This window comes from Pelodiscus sinensis, chromosome 20 (assembly GCF_052426305.1).
Source record: "Pelodiscus sinensis isolate ZL-2025 chromosome 20, ASM5242630v1, whole genome shotgun sequence".
NCBI lineage: Eukaryota > Metazoa > Chordata > Testudines > Trionychidae > Pelodiscus > Pelodiscus sinensis.
The window spans coordinates 18386473-18412042 of record NC_143071.1 but is presented as its reverse complement, the minus strand read 5'-3'; the positions used below and the strand labels follow the sequence as shown (position 1 = coordinate 18412042).

The window sequence follows — 25570 nt, the reverse complement described above, 5'->3', positions numbered from 1 at the left end:
ATCCTCAGATCTTTTCTTCCATCAATTCTATTAGGCGGCATTTCATACAAACAAAACTCCTTTCAGGTACCCCCTCCAGTACCATATACATACCACAGCTGCCACATCCATTCAGTCTCATTGTATCCTCCACTGCTTGGGTTATGGCCACTGCTATCTCTATGTTAATCAGCCTTCTCACCTAAATCCTGTTAGTCCGGCGAACACAAAAACAAACCAAAACACACCCCTACGGCAAAAACAAACCCTAAACGTGTCCCACAATCCAAACTCCCCTTACAAACTCCCAGTTTACAGCTGCTGCTGTCCTCGTTGATTTTGCCGATACAGATTAACACAGCAACCCCTCTGAGACTTCAGATAACCTAGGCATTTGTAACTTACTGTTTTTGAAGAGTATGGTAAAAGTAGTATTTACAACATCAGCTAAAAAGTGTTAGATCCCAAGGTACAAAGATCATGGGGTTTTGGTGGATTTCTATAAACTAACGTTGTGGAACATCTAGAAAAGCCATATAACCAAGGGAGGGAAGATTTATTTTTCCACTAGTCATTCTTGCAAGAAATAGGAATGTCAGGTTGTACGCGTCCTCTACATCTTGCACTACTGTTTGTTTTGAGACTTTGTACTCTTCTAGTGGTACTAAAGCATGTCCTTAGTGATGGGATCATTGGGAAACAGCTGAACTACAAATGCTGATGGTATACAATGTATCTATTGCAAAGTAAATATTTTTTTCTGCTATTTCACTCAAGAAACAGACCTTTCATACTCACAAACTAAAGAATAAATAAACCAGCCTTATTAACTAGCCAGAAATGCTCCGTTTATATATATATATATTCACTGACCCCTTGCTCCATATGGTGTGTCCAGACAGAGCCATTGTGGGCTCTAAACTATTATTACAGTAGAGTGTATCTTTTGGGAGCACTGCCATTGTTCTCCTGCTAGTAATGGGTGATGGCCTTCCTGCTCCAGGGGATGCTGCTACTTTAACATCATGTTTTTCTTCTTCCTTGCAGGACAAGGTGAGGCTGAGGTACAGACTGACTTTCACTTTGGGAGACCAGCCCAGCACTGAGGTTGGGGAAGTAGATCAGTTTCCCCCAGTAGAGCAATGGGGTAATCTATGACGCAGCGAGTCTGCCAGTCTCCATGACAGGACCAGGCAGGCACCCCAAAGGGACTGGAATGTGACGTGGAAGGGGCACACATGCTATCCACTGGTGATGTTTAGCTTTGTTTACATGTCCTGACCACTCCGCTTGTAGCTTTAGTCTGGAATGTTTTACCTCGGGTTGAAGTGGGCCTGGGGCATTTATGCCAAGAATGAACTGAGAGGCAGCCAGCGAGAGGCTTTGCTGGCTGATTTATCTTGGCCTCTGGGTGAATCTGGTTCTATCTTCCACTTTGTTAAACTTGAAATAATGGTGTTCTGGAAGGGAGACCTGTAGCCAGAAGGGGATGGGTTGGCTTCCTCCCTTGCTGTTGTCCAGAGCTGCCTACAGGCTGGTAAGGGTTATGATGCCATCCCGAGTTTCCTCGGGGCAGAGCCCTAAAGCCTGTGCCTGCCCTATGGCTTTTGCCTCGATGCCAGAACTGAACCTTCTCGGCATGCTGTGCAGGAACCACTGGTTCCGAGACAGGAAGGCTTTTTACAGTAAAATGACACTTCATGCCTCCTGTTTTCCTCTCCAGTGCCAGCTGGAGCCAGTGCTGCTCATTCAGACGGTAACTGCACCTTGTGTGATACTCTTTAGTTGCTTTTGTTTTATATTTCCAGCTGCCTCTGCACTGTCTCTCTTCCAGGCAGCTCATGCTAGTTTTTCTATTCATACGGCTGTACTGTGTATTCTTCTGCCTTCATCACATTCCATAGTATGAGGGAGAGGAAATGTGTGCAACAGGGAGGTAAAACCAACAGGGCCAAAAGGCTCCAGTTGTCCTTGACTGAGTGGACAGCAAAGGTTACATTGATAAAAGGATGGTAATTACAGTGCAGCAGCCTCAGCAGCCACTAATCAGGTGCAGAGACTGAGACCAGGGATAAGGAGAAATGCCTCTCGGTTCTCCTTATGCAGACAGTGTTGTTATAGCTGAATACTGTGTTCACTTGAAAAGACTAAGAATATGAGATGTAAATAGTGAAGTTATAGGACGTAAGTGAGCAGATTGATGAAGGTAAGGCAGAATCCACTAGGCTGAGATGTGCACTGCTGGGTTTAGTACCCTGTTTTATTTGTTCCCAGTATTAAGTGGCTAAGTGCAATTGTCTCCACAAGGGGAACGCCCTGCTCTGCAGGAAATCAACTGTATGTTGAATCATGGGGCTTGGGACAAATGAGCTCTCTATCTGCACATACCTAAACAATTATTCGGTGACCTTTTAGCTAATTGTTTTCATGAAACATTTTTTTCCTGGTTTAATTCTGTAAACTTGCACTCCAGTGAAGACAGCATGCAAGGTGGCTGTATAGAAACTAACTACACTAAACACAGCGTTTCTAACAGTTTAAGGTACAGTCAGAGCTCTCTGAAATTGTGAAGAGATTGTTCAGCCTGACTGCCCACACACTCAGTACTGCAGGAAGATATTCTAGCCTGTTATAGGAATAAAACTAAAATGAGGAAATGCTGATGGATTTAATGGAGGTTACAAAATTCATTACTGTTAAGTAGAGCTTGGAGATCTCTCTAGTCACTTTGTACTTTCCACAGTCGCTCAATGTTTTTCTTCAGAGTAGTAAGAAATATGAACCATGGAGCAAAATGAAAGGGGCACTAGACATTAAAAGGTAAGTAGAAGTAAAAATCCACTCAGCTTGCAAAGTGTTAGTTGTGATTTGGTACTCAGGACATGTGGCCTTCTGAATTGTCTTTGAGTGGAAGAGATGCTTGTCTTTTGAAAAAAAACTGCAGCTGTGTTCTTAAACTGATGGGAAAGGGGGGAGCAAGGAACATCCTTTTTGCTTTCAACATGGGCCTCACTGGCATTGTAGACAATACATCTAGGGGCTTTGCTTAGCTCTTTTAAGTCTGCCCAGGTGCTGTAACGTATTGTTAGGAAGCAGATTTCCCTGCTTTAGATGCCTAGAAGTGAGACTCACTGAGAGGAAATCAAAAGAGCACAAGTGCTTTCTGCAGAATAGCTTCATCCTCTTTGTTCATGGCACTGCAAGGCCCATGCTGTTCAGTCAAAGGGAAAGAGACCATAGTCTCACTTTGTGGAAAACTATTGTATGAGCTTTGGAAATTATTTATGAATGTTACTTGTTCATTGGCAGCTTCAGTCTGAGCAGTCACACTGTAAATATGTCTCCAATGCATTTGTTTTGCTGCATGTTAAATAAACTGTTTTCCCTACTTTGCTTATTGTGGGGTCTTTTGTGACAAACTGAGAAGTAGGTTGCTGTTTATGGAAGCCATGAGAGTCAATCCACCAATCAAAAAGAGGTGGAGGCTGTTACCTCAATCAGGGTTGGAAGGTAGGCCATTAAAATTCAGCTCCAGATAGAGGAGACACCACAACTGAAATGGTAACACGCAAATGTTGCACACATTTAGCTATCTGAACAACAACATAGGCAGGGCTCGCTGAACCGCGGCAAGCCCCACTCGCCAGCCGCGCTGTCCGGCGATCTGCGCATGCGCAGATCACTGGAATCCGGCTCTTCCGGGTTACAATCTACTCGCCCCGGGTGAGTAGATTGTATAATTTGTCGAGCCCTGAACATAGGTCAAGCCTGGCAAACCTTCACTTGCAAGCTGACTTGCAGCAACCAAATCCTTTATAGGAATTGAGGTGCCTAGAATAAATCTTAGAGGCAGTTTATTGCTAAAGGAATGTAGAGCATGTGGGGGAAGTCTTCCTACAGGCTCATTATCTTATTTGAAACATTTAGAGAAAACTGGCACAAGAACAGATGAGCTAGAAATATGCAAAATGAGATTTATTCTTAGAAAAGCTGCCAGTTTATGTACAGTATATCACAGAGTTACTTCAGTAGCCCATTCTCATGATCCTTCCAACGTGCCCTCCTTGACAATAGCTCGGGCAAGGTTTCGTGCGAGAGCAAGTCTTAAGATGTCCACCTTGGTGGTCTCAATATCATCACCCTAAAAACAAGAAGAGTTTTATGCAGACTTGCTTCCCCTTTCCCATGCCACTCCAGTCAAATCATCTAATTGACCTCAGGCCAGGATTACCTGAAATTTCTGATTATCTGTCTTTCCAGCTGTCAGGTCTTCTAAGCAGCGCATCAATTCATATGTCTGTTCTGCTGAAAATATTACCTGGAGGAAAGAGAATATTGCTTAAAACATTAACTACATAGCTGGAAGGATCGAGAATGAGTGGCTCTGGGGTAGGTCAATGAGAGGAGACAGCTTCTGCACACCATGTCTCCATTTGGACCACAACACCTGCCAAGGCACAGGTCTTGCAATTGAGAGGCTGTAATTTTCTGGACAAACCTTAAACGAGAGGGATGCACACTAGAAAATCCCAAATTCCAGCAACTAAAGCAGTTGGGCAAGTTTGTAGTGAGCCCAACCCTAAACAGTACAATGTTTCTACTACTTTGAAAGGACAGGGCTGAATTTAGTGCTGATTTACAATCTTACCCCCTACCTCCTGCAACCCTAGCGTACATATAACATTTCACAGGATGTACAACGGAGATTTATTTTGTCTTAAGTGCCTCTTCATCTTTACCAACACAGGCCACAACTTTCATATGGCCACATATTTCCTGAACAGCCAAATCTAACTTATTTGCAAGACAAGTACAGAGAATCACTAGTGCAGTTTGTCCCAGCCACAAAGGGCAGACAAAGAGTTCCAAGATACCCTGTCAGATCTCTGTACTCCTAGTCAGGATAAAAGAGGTGCCTGGGAATAACAAGTAGAGCAGTTGTATTGTTACATCAGAACCCCCAACTCACCTCTTTTTGCTCCAGGAGGGGGAGAGCATCGATCAACAGGGTCATCCAGAATGAACATGGAGCAATCCGAGCTGTCATCAGCATCAGGAGCAGCTTGGCAGCTTCGGAGAAACGCTTCTCCCCATACAACCGATGGAATTCTCGGTATTTCCCTGTGGGTGTGGTGAGTGAGGACAGTAAAGCATTAGCTAGTGTCAGAAGATCCAATGCCTTTTTTTTAAAAAATAAAGTTGCACGATTAGCCTCTGAAGTCTGTGGTAAAGCTCCCAGAACTTAAATGGTTGGAGGAGTGAGCTCCTTGGCAGGTCTTGGCTGAAGAGGAAAGTTGAAATCTTGTGCTTCCTATACAAGGCTACATCTACATTGCCTTGATATTGCCCTTGTGCAATTACATATGCAAATGAGGCATGGTGTTGAATCACTGCACCTCATTTGAATACTCAATGAGTCGTCGTTTTGCACAAGGGGCTTTTGAGCAAGAAGGAGCAGTCTATGCTGCTCCTTCTTGCACAAAACCCCGCTCTTGTGCAAGAGCCGTTCTGCCAGAGTCCCCAGCTGATACCGGGCTCCACGTGGCGCTGCCGCTTTGAAATGCCGTAAGAAACCTGACACTGGGCTCCCCACAGTGTTTCAAAGCGGCAGTGCTGCATGGAGCCTGGGATCAGCGGGAGTCCCTAGCTGACCCTAGGCTCCACGCAGTGCTTTCGCCTTTGAAGTGTAGCAACAGCCAGGGCAGAGGTGCTCTATTGACTAATCGATTAGTCAATTATGTGCAATTTAACATTCCTAATATGGAGTTAAGTGTTCCTCACTATGGGCCTAGAGTTGCCATGTTGAACAAATAGAGGTGTGGAGATGTACTCTGGAGAGCTCCAAGTGGCAAGCAGAACTACCATATGGGCAAGATCATTAGTGCAAGAGAGTTGCCTTATGTATCTAGGAAAATCCCCACAAGTTTTTCCAGGTTCTGATCACTAATGCCTCACAGGAAGCACCACTAGATAGGGAAACAGAGGGGAAAGGTAAGTGGTTATTTAATTAGATTTTAGATTTATAAATCCCAGATTTATGAGTCCCAGAGCCTTAGACTGTCCTGTACAAACTGGTATGGAACTTCAGAGAACTTCTTTGAATGCAGTCTGAGGTAAAACAGTCTGCCAACAGTAAGAAGGCAATATCCCAAATCATACACAATAATCTGCTCTCCACCCGACATCTGTAAAGGACTAGGGATGTAAAGGAAAGAAGAAATGGAGAGAACCTGTAGCAGCTTCAGACAAATAGTTGTAGGGTAAGAAGTTCTAAGAAGGGTTTGCAGTAAGGATGTAATAGTATAGTCAATTAACCAATTAACTGATAAGCAAAAGCTTACTGGTTAATGCTATAGACTACACATATTCCTACCTCCCCGCTGTTGCCAGTAAACTTTTTAGCAAGCTGGCCAGCAGCCCAGCTCAGTCCCAGCTTGTGCTGGGTCTGGGACCTACCCCTGCTGCAGCTCTGCATTTAAAGTGTATAAGGAGGCAGGCAGGGAGCCTGGCTCAGTTCCAGCTCACACTGAGTCTAGGAGTCAGACCCCACTCTGGACAGGGGCTACTGCCACCCCGTGCTGCTGCCTCTGTATCAGAGGCAACAGCGTGGGGTGAGAGGCAGCCAGTCTACAAGGGGATCTGGTTTTTAAACTGGCTCCCCTTATAGACCAGCTCCTGCCCAGCATCCTGCACTGTTGCCTATGATACCAAGGCAGCAGCACAGAGTAACGGGGCTGCTCAGGAGTGGGGCCAGAGCACAGTGGCTGCCAGCCCCACCCCTGAGGTCTATAGCATAGTCAAGTAACCAATAAGAATTCATGAGGTTAATCAACTATTTAATTCACCGACATTTAACATCCCTGGTTGGCAGACAGCAAATTCTCACCAAGAAATGTCAGCCGATCACTGAGCAGCATGGAAGGTCCCAAGTTATCTATAAGGTCCAGGTCTGAGAAGCTGCCCCTCTCACAATAATCCTTTAGGAATCTAAAAGGAAATGGCACACATCAGAGGTCAGAGGAGACTTGTGTCCACCAAGCTCAGTTTATACTTATTCTTATGTTCTGTTCCCACTCTTCAGAGAAGCTTTACTACCCAACTGCAAAACTTCACTCTGTTTTAATCACCCTCCCAAAGAGCCAAAACCATTCCATGGAGGCAGGATAGAATGTTTAATCCACCCATCTCCATACCATTTATTTTTGTTATTATTCAGGATACCTGCAGTCATCAGGGTTTGTTTTTAAAAGCAGAGGTGGAAGAATAGCAGTACAGTAAGCAGTCGAGGAATAAGTGCATAAACACCTCTGCCAGTTCAGAACTAAGGCTTTGTTTTTCTACTGCACAGAAGAGCTGATAATTTGCTCTGGCTGCTTAAGTCCTAAGAGTTTTTCCATTTGAGCCTTTATTATGCTTCTGCTTTCAGTGCCAACTTCCTGAGTTGGTTCTCTTCCACATTCATTCAAGTAAATATAATCCCTCCCCCTCCTAAAACAAGACAAATTAGCAATCCCCCCATGGTATTCAGCCCCCAATGTGAAAAAACACCACCTTGCACTATTATGGCATTTTTCCTAAACAAGTGTGTCCTAGGGATTGTGGGAAGACTCTAGATGGGTGAACAGGACACTTCTCCCAGCCCAATGTACAGGTGGCCTGGGGAGTGATGACTGGAGATCAAACATGCCTGCGCTCACCCAACAGTAAGCCCAACTCCTTGCTCCAGGGCATTGTGGTCTGGCACACAGGGTTGCAGTGCCACTCAGGTTTGGCCCAGCTGCCTGGGATTAAGATTGCAATGGTAGGGCAGAGAGTGCATATAGGTAAGGGTGGATTATAAAAAAACAAACAAAACCACCACCCACCACACCAAACCAAACACAACCCACCAAAATGTGTTTGGTGGGTCGCCTTAGCAAACAGTTTGGGAAGCACTGTTCTGGAGCATCTTCTACCCTAAGATCTCAAAGTTTACAATCTAATCCTAGATGAGACTCAGGTACTTTCCCTTCATCTTTAAAAAAAAATGAAGCAGATATAGGATAGACTTGTCAATGATCACATAGGAGCAAGTCAGAAATAGAAATCAGATCTCCCTTCTCCAACATTGGATAGAACACATTCTCCCTCCCTTAGAGGCCCCCCACTGCCCACAAGATTAAGTCTCCACAAAATAAGGTTAATTGCCTCTGCTACCTAAGATTAAGTTGATCTGTAAGTCTGTTATTTCCCTATTCTTGTCCTTTCAGGATTGCAGAAGATAGGGAGGAGAATGGTAAGGAAACAGCTAAGGAAGTAGTATGTTGCAAGTATTATACGTAAGGATGTGAAAGATCAACTGGTAAGCATCACCCTTCATAGGTGATGCTTACCAGTTCCAGATAACCAGTGGGGGCTGGAGAAGCCCTCCTCCAACGCCCACAGACAGGAGCATTCCAGCTCAGCCAGAGTAGCCCTTGTCCGCAGCAGGCCTCTGTTCCCCCTTTAATCAGTTAACCGGTTAAATATTATGTTTAACCAGTTAACAGGATTTTGCATTCCTAATTATGTAAACATCTCTCTCTCTGAAAGGGGTCAAGGATTTAATTCACTAGTGCAAATTCTGCACTAGTTTGTCCTAATGGGAGGGAGATTCTATTCTAAGAGAGGTTATCTTCACTAGCCTTCAGAAGAGCCTTCTCAGGACAATCCTTCCTTCCCTCCACCATTACTGCAAAGTCTCTAAAAGGTTCTGCTCAGTCTAGACAGTAACAAAGACTCACCTGTCCGATATGAGAGTAGCAAATGCTGCATCCTTGGCTCGGATGCTCCAGGAAAGTGCCGAGCCTAAGCGATTGTTTCGCACAGCTTTCATGGCCATGATCTTACAGATACTACGTACTTTGGGATGATGTGGGGAGAAGAGAAAATGGAGAGTCCGTTTTTAGTAGTTCTACTCAGGTCACTATAGAGGAATGAAATGTAATGAAGAGTCAGTCACCTTGTTCGTGCATCTGTCTCTGCTCACAGATCCTCAGCACCTTGAGGGCTTTTTGCTCCGTGTTGAGAGGGATTCGTTCTATATGAAGTTCCAAGTAGACCTTACCATACTCTGGACAATAATCAAAATAATCTACTCCCAGCTGCCATAGGCTACAAAAGGGGGGAGAAAAAGGTTAAATGTTCCATCTTAGGAGAACTCTTCAGTTAAGCATTTTATTATAGCCATGAAAGAAATTTGAGACAGGACTAAGAACAGTAACACAGTCAGAAACCCCTTGGTTAGATCACTCGTCTCTGAGACTTAAATTGGCTTTTACTCTTTATCTAGTACTGATGCCTATTGTGGCCACCCTACTACCCACAACAGCTGCTCTGCACACTTGGGGTTGCAGGGATAACGTTTTACTTGTGGCATTTATAACCAGAAAAAACAAAGCAATAAAACTATGGTGGAGACACTTGATAAGAACTAATATATCTTTCCTTTCTTTAACCCCTGGTTCTAGCAGAAGCAGTCCAAAGGCTTTGTCAAACAGTTCAATCAATATCCCGTCCCATAAAAATTGTTTTGCCTTTTATATCATTAACATGAAGGTGCCTCTTTTGATGCCCACTGTTGGCCTAGAATCTGAAAGCAGGGAAAGAGTTGTTTACCTGTGATGGGAAAAGAGCCCGGAAGCATACTCCAGCAGAAGGAATTCACGCATATTGGAACCAAAACTGAAACAGAAAAGTAAAAATATTTAACCCTTACACGTACTCAGACTACAATGTGATTACCTGTTTTATTAAGTGTCTCACAATCCATGCTATTAGTGTTTTTTGTTTTTTTAAGTAGCAGCTAAATTAGTCAATTTTTCTACAACTCATGCATATCAAGGTTTTTTTTGCAGCAGGATCCCTCAGCAAACTATGAACAGCCTCAATGTTGTATCTTAAATGGAAAGATTCTGTTGAAGCTATTAATAAACCCTTTTCATTTTCACAATACATTTCGTCCCATAGCATCTCAGTATGGTTTACAAACTCCACTGAAAATCAGCCACCCCATGGGACAGACACAGCAGCTGTTTAATAGCATTTCATAGCTAAAAAATAATTCAGGCCATCCTTTAGCCAACTGGAACGGCAAGCAAAATTTAGGCAGAATGCAATTACTCAAGTAGGAATGTAGCAAAGGTAAGAGGATTACTAATCCTACTTCATTAAAATTGTGCCATGGGATCTTTAATAACCACTGTCAGTTATATTTCATCTGAAAAAACTTCACTGCCCACAGCACACCAGACATTATCATCAATGAGGTGCTGGTTTAGTATCAACTCAGATGTGGCAGGTGTGGCAAAGCTCTGGCTGTGCCCATGGGTCCTATGCTTTGGGCGGATAGTATTCAGCCTTAAAGGTCTGCTATGTCCCACCACACGGCCTCTTCCTTTTTACTAGAGGCCTACTGAGCCATACCCATCATAGGCTAGTCCATACTATGGGGGCAAAACCCCTCTAAGTCCTGGTCTCCTATCCAGGGACAGACTCTGTAGTGGTGTGGGGAAGGCTGAGGGTAACCCAGGCCCACCCACTACTTTGGGTTCTGGCCCAAGGACCCTAAGGCGGCAGCAGCAGCAACAGATGGGATTTGTTCTCCTCCACATGTGGCAACTACTTTCCTGGGCCACTTCCCCAAATGATTCCTCCCAGAACCTTTCCTCTGGTACCTATTCCTTCACCACACTATTCCTGCCTTGCAGCTCCCACCCAAACTCCTCTCTCTCAGCACTTTGGCTCCTTCCTTTCTTCTCACATGCCTCTCAACTGACAGAAGAGGAGCTCTTTTAAACCAGTCTCAACTGGTTCTTGATTGGCCACAGGTGGTCTGATTAGCCTGACTCCCTTGGCTCTGAAAGGCTCCAGGTGTTCTAGCTGACCTGATTGTCCAGACTGCTTCTGGAAAATTCCTGCTGGTTCTATGCCAGCCCGTTTACCCAGGGAATAGACACCGACTTAATCTAGGGCTCACATACTTTCCTTCTAGCACTCTTAAATCCCTGACCTGAGCCTGTCACACAGATTAGCTAGCATTCTCCTGCAACGTCACTCCTTGCAGCACTTGGATTTTCTTTTTTTCCCCACAAGCTTCACAGGAATACACAGTACATCCCTGCTCTCAGAATCTGATATGTGGTTCTTCATCAAGAAAATACCACATTATCCTTCTATCACCACTCCTTGGTTCCTATCTTTGGCCTCAGGACACCTGAGTAAATAATGAAGAGGCACTTACTAGAGATTGTGAGACTGAAGGAGTTTGCAATGATCCAGCAGGTCAGTCAGATGTGCCACAAACCACCAGTTGCTCAGGGCGATGCTGCATTTGCAAAAAGCAAAAGAAGAAAATATTAGCCTGTAATTGAGAAGTGACTTATGTTTTCTGGAGAAATTTCCAACTGACAGAATCAATGCACTGCACTACCCCAGCAGGCTTGCAGTTGAGTGACATTATGCCACAGACCTAGTGGTGCTTTAAGTGTTCTTGCCAAAGTCTTTAAAAAGCAGATCTGAAAGGCTCAGTTATCCTTATTATGCAGACGGAACCCCGTATGCAGGCGGACTCCTCTCCCAAATACAGAAGAGATGCCAGCTCGCTGCTGGACTGAGGGAACAAAGAAGCAATGCTGTATAGTGAAGAAGTCAAAGTCTTACTAAAACTCAACCTGCATTCTTTAATCACTTGGTGGATCTCGAACTCAAAGGCTGCCATTAAGATGCTGTCTAAAGGTTCAGGGCTGCTCTCTCCTTCCAGGAACAGGTCCAGGCTAGACTGTGGAAGCCCCCAAAAAAACACAAGACACATTCAATGCAAAGGGCCATTGGGACAGCGCAGAAGAATAGATTTATTTGGCTGCATCGGCCTTATTCAGACCTTTCAGAAAAAATGGGGAAGGGGAGGATAAACAAAACATTATTGAAATGATCCAACAAGCTTCATCTCTGTTTTAACAGAAAAGATTCAGCACTATGATTTAAAGAAATTAGCACAGGTATTCGCCGCTTGCCCCATTCAAATAGAAACTGAACCACTTACAAAATACACTGAAAATTCTTGGTCAACTACATATTTTTTACTCATAACTAGGGATGTAAAAGATTCACCAGTAAGTCCACCTTTAATGGGTGAGGCTTGTCTGTTCCAGTTAACTGGTTGGGGTTGGAGTGACTCCAGCCCCACAGGGCCTGCTGGAGCTGCCCCTATTCATGGCAGGCCCGTCTGGCCCGCCTTCCCTGCCACAGGTTACACAATGGGTCCCTGGGAGTGGAGCGGAGAGCTGGCTGCAGAGCCTGCAGTGAAGCCTCCCCTGGAGCAGGAATGTAACCGCTACGAATTTTTAGTAGTTACAAAGTTACATTTTTAAATCCCTACTTATAACGCACTTGGAACTCAGGCGGTTGCTGATCCACTTTCAAACTCTGTAGGAAAATCACACAAGTATCCGGACCCTGTAAAACTCAGTCCTCGCAACATGGTGTTGAATACAATTACTCGCGACTTACCTGGGCATAGAAGCGAAGTTCCACTGGCTTTACAGTTGGGTGGGAATACAAAAGTCGGGTCACCAGAAAGTGGTACCAAGTGGTCATGAGCTCCCTCTTTTCCAGTATAGCGTTCTCATCTCCCAGCAGGATCTAGCATGAAAGAGAAATGCCTCCATAAGCCCTCAAAGACTCATCTTCATTACTAGTTTCCTTCCTTTTAATCCCTCCGCTCTACTTCTCTTGGCATCACTCCCACTGGCAGGACATGCAATCACTAACAACTTAATTAAAACCACATAACTCAAAGGAAAGGAATAGCTGTTCTTGAAGGCACTGTATTGAGGGGACAGTCTGAACTGATGATATCAATCTTACACTTATGACTGAGTCTTTTTGCTGAAATCCACTAAGGCTAGGTCTACACTGGCATGATTTTCCAGAAATGCTTTTAATGGAAAAGTTTTCCGTTAAAAGCATTTTTGGAAAAGCGCGTCTAGATTAGCAGGACGCTTTTCCGTAAAAGCACTTTTTGTGGAAAAGCGTCTGTGGCCAATCTAGACGCGCTTTTCGCGATCGGGGCTTTTTTGCGGAAAACAAATCTCTGCTGTGTACACTGGCCCTTTTGCGCAAAAGTTTTTCGGAAAAAGACTTTTGCCCGAATGGGAGCAGCATAGTATTTCCGCAAAAGTACTGACAATCTTACATGAGATTGTCAGTGCTTTTGCGGAAATTCAAGCGGCCAGTGTAGACAGCTGGCAAGTTTTTCCGCTAAAGCGGATGATTTTGCAGAAAAACTTGCCAGTCTAGACACAGCCTAAGTGTTTCAAAAAAATTAATCAGGCCTCCAAACATGCCTATGAACTCAGTTCTATAGCCAGCATTAGTCCTGACTTATGGAGAGGTGAAGTAAGTGGAAGTCACTCAAGAGTCCAACACCCTATATATCCTGCTTTCACCACAGACCACATAGCATACCAATATTACCTCTGGCCAACACGGGACTTCCAACCCCCCGTGGATGTCTACTGGTGCCTTCAAATCTATGATCAGGGCTCAACAAATCAGTGAATCTACTCGCCCGTGGTGAGTAGATTTCAGTGGTTGCCCCGTTCACCGGTGGCGGGTGTATGCGCAATGCAGGTCTTGCGCATGCGCAGTGCGGGGCTGGCGAGTAGATTTCGCCGCGGTTTGTCAAGCCCTGTCTATGCTCATAACCTTCTTCCCTCGCAGCCGCAACACACCTTGCAGATGGACTCCATGCGGGGATTAGAAGCAAAGGTCCCATCCTGGAGGTACTGCTGACATTCTTCATGCCAGTGCTGCCATTTCAGTTCCATCTCAGTCAGTGTCTGGGTACTGCCAATCTGAACAGGGAAGAGACATACACGATAAAGTAAATGCAAAGTCCAACTGCTCCGACAGTCATTCTGCAGGACTCTCAAACAAGCCTTTCACAACACAAACCAAAACATTGGCCCTCAGCAAGGATTTTTATGTATTCTGCTATCTTTTGAGGTTTCATCGTCATTTCAGCCACTTAAATATCAAAGAGATAGAGTGCACAGGAACATATCCAGGACCACAATGCAGCTTCTGGTGCCTTTTCACCACAAAAAAGCCACTGCAGCATGTGCAGAGGGGAGATGTGTGGATGAAGTCAACAAGGAAAATTATCTGGGAGGTTGTGTAAGAGCTGTCAATTTGGAAAGTGTGTCTCCTTCCACAGCATTAAGAACAGGAATCACTACCAAAGCAAAATGATACAAGCTGGACTACAAATGCCACCCTCCTAAAGACCATCCCATGCATTATTCCATAGTGGAACTGTCTGAGAAAGCTGCTGCATGCATACACTAAGAACAGGCATCTTCTTCATCAGGTCATCCAGAATTCTGCACATGCCCATCGATGTAGGGTTGGCACTGGCTTCTTTAGAGAGTAAGTGCCGTGCCTCATCCATCCGGCCCTGCAGCACAAAGATGTCCACCTGCAAAAATAACCAGTCTGTGAGCACCATGCAGAAGCAGTGTTGAGACACCACCTTACTGCAGAAACAGATCAAAAGTGAATTTCAGTCAACATCTGTGGCTTAGGAAAGGTAAAGTAACCAGAAGAGCTTAAATTATAGATCCTGCTAACTCAAATGCTTGCATAGCACAAGCCTCCTGCAGGAGGGTGAAGGGCCTCTTTATGAGGGAGGAGAGTCCACAACCCCTCAGCTGCTTCTCAGTTGGTTGTAAGTGGCCCGGGTCATATAAATGAAGAGAGATAAACAGTGGTCAAATCAAAGGGACCTGAGAGAGACAGAGAAAAGAGGGAAGTGAGAACTGCCTGGGAGGAAAGGAAAGACCCAGGCAGAAACAGGAGTAGTACAGGAGAGCTGGTACTCAGAGCCAGTGGGAAGAAGGTGAAGCATGTTGTTGGTGAGGACTGACCAAAGCTAGAGAACCCCTGCCAAGTTACAGGACTGTTCATGGAGAGGAACCAAGGGAAGAACCATTCCTCGTTAGGGGAAACCAAACCCAAAAGAAGAAAGTTGATGGTGGAGGGTGGATCCCAGGACCAAGGGCAGGATTCACAGGCAGGGGCGCGGGGGGGGGGGGGGAGGGGAAGGGGGAGTGAAACACTACAGAAGACCCCCTGCCACACTCCTGAATGAAGAACTATAGGGAACCACATCCAGAAGAGATTGGTTCCTGCAGCAACATTCTATGAGCATGTGTAGGACTCACAAGCAAGGAGGCCTGCAAGGGAAGAATGCTGCAGGGAGTTTTTTCAGAGGAGACCTGACTTAGAGCGATCAGAGAAGCATCATGGGCAAAAAATGACTCTGGGAACTCTCAGGTGGACAGCCTAGAGTGATGCCCCAGAATAAGAGTGAAAAGACAAACATTAGAGAGGGACTGTATCTCAAGAGGGTGAGCAGGAAATAACATCCCAGGAGGGAGTATGAAAAAATGCTGTGAACCTACTGAACTCCATTATCCATAAAATCCCTATTTTCTAACTTAGAGTATTGTATATGTGCAGGAATTAATTATGCCTAAAAGTGGGTTTCTGAATCACACATTGAGAAAGACAGCTCCTTTAACAGATGAACCTGTCATGCCATGACCTGATGCAGGAGGGCCCGCCCAGGTAGGGTGGCCCTATAACATTTCCCTGTAGTGTGCTGGCCTTGGCCTCTATTTTGATTTGAAATCCTCTCTAGGAGTGAGAGCAATAGTTTTCATGATGGCTTCCTCCAGGAATCCTTCCATGCAGATACTAGCAGCTATGTCATATGTCGGTTTCTGAGATGCAATCTAGTGTACAAACCCATTCATGAAGAAGGAGGGACAGAGCATGCATGCAAATATATAAACTTCTTCGATGGAGAGAACACAGACTTCTTCACTCACAGCATTCCAAAAGTCTTTGTGTTTTGATGGATTTTCACTGTTCAGAACTTCACGAACCATGCTGTCTACATCACACACATGAAGACGAACCCAGTCGAGGAGGTAAAGAAGGAGATGGCCAGCTGTAGGCAGAGAATACATCTCTCGATCAAATCCCTATTGCCTGCTGTTTTAAGATTCTAATGTTATTAGTTTCATAATATAGTTCCCATAGGCAAAAGCAGAGGACAAGTCTGACTAATCCTCCAGCTCATTCATAGGATTTTTATCTCCCAGGCTCAATTCACTGAAGGCCATGGGGAAAAACAGGCTGCTGCCTAATTAAACTCAGAATTTTACAAACTGAAAGTGGATTTGTTCCTTTGTCTATTCGCCTGATCTGTGCCGTTGCTAGCTGACAACACTGTTGTAATGTATCACGGGCACTTCAAAAAGAATTATCATACATCTTAAATTGCCCATATGATGCACATAGTTTTCCTCTTCACTTTATTTTCCTCTCCAATCTTTTTTCTCTTTGCTGGAAATGAGGAAGAAAATTAGCACGAGATAATATTTGCACTGAACAAACAACCATCAAATGGTCCAGTTTGAAAAACCACTCTTCCAGAGTATGTCATTGAATAGACAGCACATGTTTACATGCCTAAAAAGTCACTTGGATTGAAAATCACAGGCCAAGTCCTCTGCTGGTGTAATTCAATTGACATCCAAGAAAACACTTTAAAGTCAATGGACTTGCACCAAAGAATTTGGCCCCAATGGGTAAGTGATACGTAACATTTATACAGTCTGTGCTTATGCATTTAATAGTGTTTTGTATGTAGAGATTGTTTATTGCTTGAAATTCAACAACTCAAAAAAATTCCATTTGATATCACACTTCTTTATTTCACGTACTATGAGCCAACTCCAGTTCCGTTGTACAAAGAAAGGAGAAAATTAGAACAGGAAGAAAAAGGGAAAGAGATCTAAAAATTTTGGGCACAATGCAAGATAGAGAAGACAAGTCTTATTTGAGACAGGAGGCATTAGTAGTAGGTTCTGTTGCTGTTTCCTGACAATATTACCATGACTTTTCTGATGGGCACTTTATACATTTCTAAAACAAAGACCTATGCAAACAAAAAACATTTCTATTTTACTATTATTATATGCCGATTCTCACCTGGTGCTATTTCAACAAAAATGATCTCACACAAGTTCCAGATCAGCTCCATTGCAGACAGAATACAGACCTGAGGAGCAACAGATACAGATTTCATATGCAACAATAACTCCAGAGTTTCCTAATACAGCAACCAAAGAAAGGCATTTGAACCACAATATGCTCAGGATCACCCTCCTCTTTATCCAGTCCTCTGATAAGTTTATTTCTTTGGACAGAAGTGTTTTACAAACATTTCAGAGATGACTGGTATTAAATGAGACACAGGGCCACATATATGATTTAGGGAGTTTCGAAGCTGCTTGTAAATTAAAAAAATCTACCATCTGTAGTCAACACTAAGCTAATACAGGAATTCTTTCTGACATTAAAACTTAGCAATCTTAGGCTATGTCTGGCACTGCACTCTAAACTCGAAATAAGATAAGCAATTCACGCTATGCAAATTGCATACTTATTTCGAGTTTATTTAGAAATAAAGCGCTATTTTAAGACATCCCTTAACCGTGGAATGAGGGTTACCAGGATGCCGAAATAGTGCACCCATTAAAAATAACAGATGGCTTGTGAAGACACAGGGTAGGTATTTTGAGATACCTCTGGTATCCCAAAATAGCTTTGATGTGTAGACATACCCTTAGGGCTCGTCTACACTGGCCCCTTTTCCGGAAGGGGCATGTAAATTTCACGAGTCGTAGTAGGGAAATGCGCGGGGGATTTAAATATCCCCCACGGCATTTAAATAAAAATGTCCGCCGCTTTTTTCCGGCTTTTAAAAAAGCCGGAAAAGAGCGTCTACACTGGCCCCGATCCTCCGGAAAAAGCGCCCTTTTCCGGAGGCTCTTATTCCTCCTTCAAAGTAGGAATAAGAGCCTCCGGAAAAGGGCGCTTTTTCCGGAGGATCGGGGCCAGTGTAGACGCTCTTTTCCGGCTTTTTTAAAAGCCGGAAAAAAGCGGCGGACATTTTTATTTAAATGCCGCGGGGGATATTTAAATCCCCCGCGCATTTCCCTACTACGACTGGTGAAATTTACATGCCCCTTCCGGAAAAGGGGCCAGTGTAGACGTAGCCTTAGAGACCTCAACTAAAAGTGACCTTTATTTTGCTTCTATAGATCTGAATTTATAATGCAAGAAAAAGTTATGACAGAGAGAGGAGTACGGCAACATTAACATTGACAAGATAATGCCACAGCTGATATTCTTTACTCTTCCTGAAAGATTGTTCCATTATTGCTTCAAGTGCAGGATTTCAAGTCTCACTACAAGCCTCATTGGTTTTGGGGGTGAGACACTGGAGACGTAGGATCTAATAGAGGGCTGGGGGATTCGTTTATGGTTGGATTTTGTTAGAAGGTGAGAGTATCTGAGGTCTAAAAAATTGCATCTGTACATAAATAACGTCAGAGCACAACTTGTCTCTCTTATACCAATATATCACCAATGCAAAATACTAATGAAACAGATTTAGAATGTCACTGTAACAACATACTTGCATAATGAATTTGCTGGCAGTAGTTTTTTTTTTCAGTTGTGACTAGATTTCACAATACAGTGTTTGCAAATTACCTGGGTGCTGTGTTGACACTGCAGCTCAGGGTCCCGAGTGGAAACTGAGGGAAGAGAGAGAAAGAAGTCAAAACACCCCAGAAATATTCTTTCAGTCCTGTGGTGACACTGCTCAGAAATAAAGCTCTTTCATGTTTGAATCCAATGATATGCTTAGTCATTCCTTAGTCTCGTTATAGACGAGGGGTGGAGAACCTACACAGCATGGGGGCTGGATCTGGCCCCCGGCTTGCCTGGATCCAGTCCTAGAGTCTTGAGGCTCCCACCCCAGCATCAAGAAGCCTTCACTGGCATTCTAGCCTTGTGAAATTTGGGCAAGAGGGGGCCACATCTCCCTCCTCCCCACCCAGATGTCACACCTCAAGCCGGCTTCTCGGCAGCACCCTCCCACACACTGAACTCATTTTTGGTCCCACCCCAGAACATAGAGGAGCCCCGAAAATCTACTAGTCTGGGCCCCACCTAGGCATTGATGTGGAAGGGGGATATGAGGAATGTCTTTCTGCTTCTCAGCTGGGGTTTTTTGGTTGGTTGGTTTTTTTTGTTTTTTGTTTGTGCTTCTCGCTTCTGTGTGGCCCCTGACTAATTTTGTTGTGGTCAGTGGCCCCCAACCCAAAAAAGGTTTCCTATCTCTGTCATAGACTTTTAAATGTTACTAGGCATTTCATTAGTTACTTAGCACCTTTTCTTAATTTTTTACATGTTCTGATCTCTTTTCTAAGAGTCATAGAGGGGATACTATTCTGAGAGCTCTGTGAAAAGATGATAAATTCATATGATGTTATAGCTGGAAACAGTTTTGCTTGCTGAACAGTATTTCAACACTGAGTGTTTGTGGTAACTACCCTGCTAAATGTCATTATTACATATACGTCATATGATGGTACAGGAAGAGAAATAAGGATAAGGATAAGGAAATAGTAAGTTACAGGTAGGGGTGCCACATGCAAGAACAAGCCTATTAACTAAAGAGAAGAAGGACTAGCACTAACTATCATCAGACTATGCCTAAAACTGATGACAAAACAGGGACATTGCAGCTGTAATAATGATCCAGTATGGTCACCTATTCTTCTGACAGAGTTAGAAGTTGCTTTTCCCAGCAGAGAAGATGAGACAAAATCCTGCATTAATGGAGTTACAAATAAATAATCAGAAGCATGGCATTCTAGAAGGGACAATAAGAATGACTGTTTGAGGCAGATGGAAGTGGGAGAGTACAAAATATTTTAAGAAATGAAGCAGAAACAAAAAAAGCAACTTGTGACAGCTGAAAGATCAAGGAGGGAATCAAAGAGCTGAATAGGGATGTTAAATATCAGTTAATTGAATAGTCGATTAACCTCATGAATTTTTAATCAGTTACTTGATTATTCTACAGTCCCAGGGGTGGGGCCAGCAGCCAATATGCTCCAGCCCCATTCCTGAAGAGCCTTCTGCCACTCCATGTTTTTGTCTCTGTATCAGAGGCAACAGTGTGGGGTACCAGGTGGGAGCTTGTCCACGAGGGGAGCCAGTTTAAAAACCAGCTCCCCTCACAGACCTGTTGCCCTTTGCTGCTGTCTCTAACACAGAGGTAGCAGCACACGGTTGTAGCAACCCCTGTCCGGGGATGGGGTCTGAGTATCCAGACCCAGCATGAGCCAGAACTGAGTTGGGCTAGCTGCCTGCCCGGCTCCTAATATACTTTAAAGGTAGAACCACAGCAGGGGAAACTCCCAGACCTGGCACAAACCAGGACTGAGCCAGGCTGCTAACCAGCCTGCAAAAAATTTACTGGCTTGGGGGGGGAGGCAAGAGGAAATGTGTGTAGTCTACAGCGTTAACCTATAAGCTTTTGCTTATCAGTTAATCAACTATATACTGTTACATCTCTAGAGCAGAGAAATAATTTGGAGGAATAAGTATTTTAAAAAGTGAGTGTAAGTGTAAATTCTGAAAATTCAATTAAAATAATGCAAAATGTCTCTCCCTAGGTTGGCATGGCATCTATGGGTGGATCTAAGGATATTAAATATCGGGTAATTGACTAATCAATTAGTCAATAGGGTGCCTCTGCATTTGAAGTGTAGCAACAGCCCTTTGTAGCAACTTCAAAGGCGAAAGCACCACCTGGAGCCCAGGGTCAGCAGGGGACTCCTCTGCTGACCATGGGCTCTGTGTGGCATTGCCGCTTTGAAATGCCGTGGCAGCATTTCAAAGCGGCAGTGCTGTGTGGAGCCTGGTGTCAGCAGGGGAGTCCCCAGCTCATCCCAGGCTCCACATGGCACTACGGCTATGAAATGTCACAAGGAGCCCAAGATCAGCTCCATGCAGCCCTGCCACTTTAAAATGCCATGTGCAGCCCGACGCTGGGCTCCCCGCTGCATTTCAAAGCAGCAGTGCCGCATGGAACTCGGGGTCAGCTGGGGAGTCCCCAACTGATCCCAAGATCCACACGGCACCGCTCTGAAATGCTACGTGCAGCCTGGGGACACCTCAGCTTGCCCTGGGCTGCACGCTGCTTTTCAAAGTGGCAGTGCTGCGTGGATCCTGGGGTCTGGACCCAGGCTTCAAGCGGCACTGCTGCTTTGAAGTAGCCCTCTTCTTCCCCCTCCTTGCTACCTCTATCTGACAAAGACAGCGGGGGGGAGAGGGGAAGAGAGAGGGGAGGTGACAAGTCAATTATCCTGTCAACTATACAATAAGTATTTTCTTATCAGATAGTCCACTAGTCCTTCACATCCCTAGGTGGAACTGCATTCTCAATAGTTACTAAAATTAGAAAACGCTATTACAGCAGTTATTACAAATTACAATTGCAAAATGTTATTCAAAGAATCAGAACTGGAGGTCATCTAGTCCAGTCCCTTGTACTCTCAGAAGGACTCAGTATTATATAGACCATTCCAGACAGCGTTTGTCTAATTTGCTCTTTAAAAAATCTCCAATGATGGAGATTCCACAAACTCCCTAGGCAATTTATTCCAGTGGTTAACCATCCTGACATTTCCTAATGTCCAACCTTAATCTTCCTTGCTGCAATTTAAGCTCATTGCTTCCTGTCCTAGCCTAAGAGGTGAAGAACAATTTTTATGTACTTGAAAACAACTATCATGTCCCTTCTGTTTTCTCTTCTCCAGACTAAACAAACCCAATTTTTTCAATATTACCTCATAAGCCACATTTTCTAGATCTTTAATCATTTTTGTTGCTCTTCTCTGGACTTTCGCCAATTTGTCCACACCTTTCTTGAAACATGGCACCCAGAACTGGACACAATAGTCCTGCTGAGGCCTAATCAGCATAGAGTAGACCAGAAGAATTACTTCTTGTGTCTTGCTTACAACACTATTGCCTATACATTGCAAAATGTTCGCTTTTTTTGCAACAGTATTACAGTGTTGACTCATATTTAGCTTGAGATTCACTATGATTCCCAGATCCCTTTCTGCAGTACTCTATCCTAGACAGTGATTTCCCATTTTGTATGTGTGTAACTGATTGTTCCTTCTTAGGTGAAGTACTTTGCATTTGTTGTAACTGAATTTAATTCTATTTACTACAGATCATTTCTCCTATTTGTCCAGATAATTTTGAATTTTAATTCTGTCCACAAAAGTACTTGCAATCCCTCCCAGCTTGGTATCTTCCTCAAACTTTATAAGTGTACTCTCATCTATACCATTATCTAAATCATTAATAAAGAATTGAACAAAATTGGACTCAGAACTGATCTCTGTAGGACCCTGCTGCTCTTTAGGCCCTTTCAGCATGACTGAACCATTGATAATTACTCTCTGGGAATAGTTTTCCAACCAGTTTTGCACCCATCTTACAGTAGCTCCATCTAGGTTGCATTTCCCTAGTTTGTTTATCAGTTCCTGTGAGATAGTATCAAAAGCTTTATTAACACCAAGATTTTTTTATGGTCTCAAATACTGTCTTTTCTTAAATGGAGAACAATAACTTACTAGCCAACTGGTGCATCTCCTCCATACAAGCTCTTATGACTGAACGGTAGTTTTTACTCACTAGAACCAATCTGTGAAGAATACAAAAATCTTGTTTAGAGAGATTTATTTATTGTTAGTCTTGTGCCTACAGGATAGTAGGGCCCCAATCCTACAAGTTTCTCTGAAGAGGCAGATCTCTCCTGCACTGTACTGAAGTCAGTGGGGCTCTACACAGGCATAGAGGTCTATTTGCAGGATTGGGGCCAAATTTTGTAAAATGGTAACAGGAAAAATTAGTTACACAATATTACTGAGACTCACCAGCTAAGAGAATTTCAGTTTCATTATTCCACTCATTGGAGAAAGATTTATATGTTTGGTAGAGGAAGGGGAACAATATACTGGTCATTTTCTGCACAGAATAATTATTGTATCACCTTACCTCACATTCTAACAAGACAATCTGTAAAAGGCATAGGGGATTTGCTCTCCTACCTCGTATCTACAGATGAGGCAGTAGAGATCAACAGTAAAGGAGAGTGGGCACAAATAAAAGGAACAATCAAGATATTCTTTATTAAATTCAGTCAATGAACAAAGGTATATACTGTATGAATTGTACCTTTGGTAACTCACAAACTTACCAACCTAACAAGATGCACAGATGCAACACTATTTGAGAAACAGATCTGACGGAACTATTCCCAACCTGCCTTCGCCCTCCACTATTAAGTGGCACATCTAAAATATGCCTCACTACTGATCTCCATGGGGAACAGGGAAGCAGACATGTTCTCTTTTTGTTTCAACAGTATCTAGCATTTCTGTTTACTCACTGTGCCTTCTTTGACTTCCCAGCCAATTCTTCCTCACTCTTCTGTAGTCCAACAAAAATCCCATGGGATTCATTGAAGAGTTTGCGTAATGTCTGTGAGTACACATCTTGATCTTTGCGAACAATGAAAATATTGGGGCAGCCTAGCCCTTTCTCTTCACGTCCTGAAATGAAGCATGTAAACCATAAAATAGCCAAATGAATGCTATGGCTCTGCAGAATCTCAGTCCTATTGGATAGTAATATACTTCTGTACTTACAGTAATGGTTCTTAACATATTAACTGGAAATTTATTTGGTAAAAAGTCTAGGAGTCAGCACAAAAATAGGACAAGAGGCACAAAACTATTAATAAAATATCAGACCCTCTGTAATATTCAATTCCACAAAATTCCTTAATAATTTGCATGTGATAATGAAAATTCAAATCTGCTCAATATAATTCCTAAGTCTGATCATGTATGCTTACTGTGACTGAATGTATGAGTCTAATGTGCACAAATGTGACTGAATTCTTCACCCAGCTCTTAGCTGTTTAACAGTGTTGCTAACTCTCACATCATTTGGTGGTGTTCTTGAAGCCTCAACTCCTAGAATCAAATGACCGGCCAAGAAGTTTCTAGCTCTCGTTGCAAAATAAAACTTGAAAAACATGATCTGAACGTACACCAAATTCTTTAAAAGGCAATAAAAAGAACCCCACGCTTATTTTCAAATATCTCATTTTAAGCTAATTTATTTTGGGATCTAATTTACAGTTTCTGAACACTAGGGCTACGTCTACACTGGCCCCTTTTCCGGAAGGGGCATGTTAATTTCACCTATCGTAGTAGGGAAATCCGCGGGGGATTTAAATATCCCCCGCGGCATTTAAATAAAAATGTCCGCCGCTTTTTTCCGGCTTTTAAAAAAGCCGGAAAAGAGCGTCTACACTGGCCCCGATCCTCCGGAAAAAGCACCCTTTTCCGGAGGCTCTTATTCCTAGTAGGGCGCTTTTTCCGGAGGATCGGGGCCAGTGTAGACGCTCTTTTCCGGCTTTTTTAAAAGCCGGAAAAAAGCGGCGGACATTTTTATTTAAATGCCGCGGGGGATATTTAAATCCCCCGCGGATTTCCCTACTACGATAGGTGAAATTAACATGCCCCTTCCGGAAAAGGGGCCAGTGTAGACGTAGCCTAGAGGTTGTCAATACTCCAGTTTGCTCTGCATTAATATTTAGTAAAATCCACCCAAGACAAGCATTCAAAAATGAAAGAGAAGCTATCCACCTTTTGGGAACAAAGTTTCACACACCAGCATCTCTCCAGGTCCCCAGTCAAAACACATCTGCTTCCGATTGGAGTCCACTCCAGGAATCAGCTGTTAGGAAAGAAGGCAGAGGGACTATCAAGCATGTGGCTGCGCTCTATGACAACAGAGCAAGCAAGCGGGATTCCTTTTCCTCTTTCAGAGTATGTCTCCCTTGCAGCCTCCCAATTTCAGTCCACAAGCTTGTGGTAGTGGGGCCCACAGTAGCAAACTCAAATTAGCTGTTTAGTGTTGCAGCCCGCATTCTTAACCCCAGGAGAGGATGGGGTGGGTTTGAGAGCCATAATGTAAAAGCAATATCTACAAAGTCATTTTTAGCACACTAGGGCAAGGCCCCATTAGCACAAGTCTATCTAACCAAGCTGGGATGCTTGCTCCCAGATACAAGAGAGATGCCCTCAGTTTGCCCATCTGTAAAACGGGGATAATGATCCTACCCTCTCTTGTAGAGCACTAGGTACTGCGCTAATGATCATTGCATTTTTTTTTTGCGCGGGGGACTCATCTGTGCTAACAAAGGGAGATAATCAGTAATGCACAGGTACGGGGGAGGGGCCGAAGTGAGGCACAACAGCTCCCTGCCCCGCACAGCCGCGCCCCTCTCCCCGCAGGCCCCCCCCCTCGCCTGTTCCCTCCCCCGCCCCAGAGCTTCTGGCAGGGGGAGGAGGGTCCAGCCTCCCCAGAGGTAGGGACTCGCTCTGCCGTACAGTGACCGCCGGCTCCACATCCAGCTCCTCCATGCCACCAGCGCGCTCTCCAGGCCGGGGCCGGACAGCGGAAGCGAAGCAGCTCTGCCGCCACCACAGGCCGCCTGCACTCAGGGCGCCAGGCAGAGAGAGAGGCCCCTAGTTCGGAGCTGACTACT

General features: G+C 44.1%; 2 protein-coding genes across 5 annotated transcripts in view; one reads left to right on the top strand and one right to left on the bottom strand.

Annotated features, from left to right (window-relative positions):
• The window catches only part of GGA3 (golgi associated, gamma adaptin ear containing, ARF binding protein 3), a 40583-nt gene extending 35482 nt beyond the window's left edge, over window positions 1–5101 (top strand). For all 4 annotated transcript variants that reach the window (XM_075903693.2, XM_075903695.2, XM_025178118.3 and 1 more), the window contains one exon: window positions 1027–5101. In XM_075903693.2, coding sequence (XP_075759808.2) covers window positions 1027–1137 — 111 coding nt within the window. In that variant the 3' untranslated portion in view covers window positions 1138–5101. The remainder of the gene's footprint in view (window positions 1–1026) is intronic.
• On the bottom strand, window positions 3934–25570 carry NUP85 (nucleoporin 85). Its single transcript, XM_075903697.2, has 19 exons — window positions 25413–25570; window positions 24666–24756; window positions 23399–23561; window positions 22581–22651; window positions 18628–18671; window positions 17059–17128; window positions 15891–16012; window positions 14342–14476; window positions 13731–13853; window positions 12508–12639; window positions 11670–11776; window positions 11240–11323; window positions 9616–9681; window positions 8960–9111; window positions 8742–8859; window positions 6866–6966; window positions 4949–5100; window positions 4211–4297; window positions 3934–4120 (listed from the first exon to the last, which is right to left on the bottom strand). The coding sequence occupies exons 1-19, from the start codon at window positions 25443–25445 to the stop codon at window positions 4019–4021; spliced, it is 1953 nt and encodes a 650-aa protein (XP_075759812.1). The 5' UTR covers window positions 25446–25570; the 3' UTR covers window positions 3934–4018.

Excerpts from the sequence above, each read along its gene's own strand:
- NUP85 (XM_075903697.2), bottom strand. The coding sequence starts at position 25,445 with ATGGAGGAGCTGGATGTGGAGCCGGCGGTCACT. Across the intron at positions 11,777-12,507 it reads AACTTCGCTTCTATGCCCAG|TCTAGCCTGGACCTGTTCCT; the intron begins GTAAGTCGCGAG and ends GGGCTTCCACAG. Across the intron at positions 5,101-6,865 it reads TGATCGGCTGACATTTCTTG|GGAAATACCGAGAATTCCAT; the intron begins GTGAGAATTTGC and ends CCACACCCACAG.